At 41.2% G+C, this 2,500-nt stretch overlaps 1 protein-coding gene and 1 long non-coding RNA gene across 2 annotated transcripts in view; both read left to right on the top strand.

The window, feature by feature from the left end:
- Positions 1 to 2,500, top strand: part of LOC138007518 (uncharacterized) — a 318,730-nt gene that overhangs the window by 124,236 nt on the left and 191,994 nt on the right. The window lies entirely within an intron of this gene.
- Positions 360 to 2,429, top strand: LOC138004904 (uncharacterized). Its single transcript, XM_068851202.1, has one exon. The coding sequence runs from the start codon at positions 538 to 540 to the stop codon at positions 1,276 to 1,278; it is 741 nt and encodes a 246-aa protein (XP_068707303.1). The 5' UTR covers positions 360 to 537; the 3' UTR covers positions 1,279 to 2,429.

Below are 2,500 nucleotides of genomic sequence, written 5' to 3'. Positions count from 1 at the left end.
CTCATGTTAACAAGTTGGTAACTTTTGGCAAGTACTAGCAACTTAAAGTGAAAGGTCCTTTTGCTGTTCCCAGTATAAAAAATGATACAGCTTTTTAATTTTTCCATTTTAGTCCTTTCACAAGAAAAATTAGTTTCGCAACTAAATAAAGAGGCTGAAAATACGTTATCAAAGGTCTAAGGAACTCAAGCCTTCAATTTTTGGTCCCAAAGAACGGAACATAAATATACTGGATACACCTTCACCCGGGCGAGACACCACGCACAATATTGTTAATATGGCGATAAATAATATACTGCATGCGGAAGAGATACGGCAAGATATGTTCAGGCTCGCAGTTCCAAGCTGGTTGAGGTGATGAGGTAACGGAATCAGTGGAATTTTTTCCTCTTGGGCTATTCATGAGTAAGACGCACCCTAGCGCGTATCAAACGGAACTGGAGGGGTATATAAAGGAAGAGCGAAGGGACGTTTTGCAACAGTTGATAGAAACTATTGCAAGTTAGCGCCGAGCACTGAAATTCGTATCTCTCGAAAATGGGGCAATCTCTCAGTCATATTAGTGATGATATAGATCAACAAAAGATTTACCATTCGATGAAGAAAAAAGCGGAGTGCAAAGAGCCAAAGATGTATATTGACGCACTGAACGACGAGTGTTTGCCAATTGTGTGCGCAGTTGACAAGTTTCGTGACTTCCTCGCCGACGTGAAGTTTAAAAGTGACGAGAAGTTGCTGGGGGAGATAAAGAACAGACTTGAGAAACATCTGAGTGGTGACTACCTCGATGAACTGATAAAGTTGATGACGGGAGTACTGAAGGGCGTGCTCACCAGCTCCATTGCGGATGGCGAAGCACGAGAGGTGAGTCAAATCCATGTCGTTTACGCCAACCGAAGTGTTCTTCGCATCGACTACTTTGTTTACTGGCAAAAATATGATTGCGATAAGATGGCCCTTTTCTTCTACGTACAAATTGGTGTTATTGACATGGAAAGGGTCCGCCTACCTGTCCTGATCTATGAGCTCACCAGAGCTACCGATGACAACAAACTCAACGAAATCGGTAAAAAGCTGAAGGAAGTGGCTCAATCAATAATCCTTTTGAATGAAGCAGCGCAAAGCCTTGTTATGGCGGCCCGAAGGAAAACAGAGAACGCTACAAATCTGCCTCCGTCTCCGGCATCCCAATTTCCAGGCTTCATGTCACAGCGTCAACCGTATACGCAACTTACAGAGGCAGCCCGCAATCTAGAAGCCCCAGATTCTACAGTTTAGCATTGATTTGCTTTTCATATCGGTTGAGAGTACCAGGTGATAAGAATTGTGTGTGTGTGTGTGGCTTGCTCGTAATAAACTTTATTTCAAACAAGGTGTTCTCCTTTACCGAGTTACTTAACAGTTAACACTTGCGTACTGAAGCCGCTAGTAGCAAAATGTAATTTTCCAGGTTAGGTAATGAGTGTTTTTTAAAGTGTTATATCTCTGTGCGGCTGTCAGCGCCATTCGTATTGGTATGATGTACTCTCTGATCAAGGGCATCCAACAAGCAAATTAAGCCAAAAGCATTTGAAAGACATTTCTAGGCTCCTTGTAATGTATAAAGACTGTCTAAAGAGATATTTTTATCATCTAGAAGAATTTGATCTGTTCGGATATCTTAGCTGAGAATTGAAGTGCCTGAAAATTTTAGGGAATGATAATTTTATTTCAGAAATTGCTAGCTGAACGTTACCTTCTAAGACCTTTCAACCGAACCATTTTCTCATCCGAAACTGCTTGGTGACGTTTTTAAGTGCATGTCAAAAATTGCAAAAAATACTCCTTCCGAAAACGTAAGGAACTACTTTTCACTGGCTGCGAATCTTTTAGGCGTTATTTTAGTAAAGAAATCTGTAGCTGTTTGGCAACGAACAAACGAAATTCTTAGAACAGTTTGACTCTCCCGAACACATATTTCACCGAAGATTATCGTTGGGTGCCACTGTCAGATGCCATGAATTTTTATTCATTGAAATTTTGCTTTGTTTTACTTTACCGGTGTTTTCTCTGTTTGATGAACAAATGAGGTGCGTCCTGTGTAACGATTGCGTTGCTTGTCAGGTTGCTTTATTAAAAGATAATACTATCACGTCTTTCCTGCACTGGAAAGAGATTAGACTACGAAATTCGTCTTGTTTTGCGACACATAGCAAGGATAAAAAGAAATTCGCCAGAAGTTAATTTGTAGGGTCTCCCAGTGGTTTGGGTTATCATACTGTCTCTTCCCCCCCCCCCCCCCCCCATCCTTATGTATGTGCCGCGTTTTGGTAAAAAAAGAAAAAACACAAGCCTCGATCTTACTTTACAAATTTATACATTTGGGTTGCTTTTGCTATCCTCTCATGCGTAACAGACACAACTTACGAAAATAAACGAGTTTGACTTCAGCTTCTTTGCCCTTCTTCATCTGTTCTAACTGGGGAAATCGCGTTTGAGGAAGCAAAGCCGGGTCTAAGAC

This window comes from Montipora foliosa, chromosome 6 (genome assembly GCF_036669935.1).
Source record: "Montipora foliosa isolate CH-2021 chromosome 6, ASM3666993v2, whole genome shotgun sequence".
Lineage (NCBI taxonomy): Eukaryota > Metazoa > Cnidaria > Anthozoa > Scleractinia > Acroporidae > Montipora > Montipora foliosa.
Note: the sequence above shows the minus strand (reverse complement) of the source record. Positions and strands in the feature narration are given on the sequence as shown.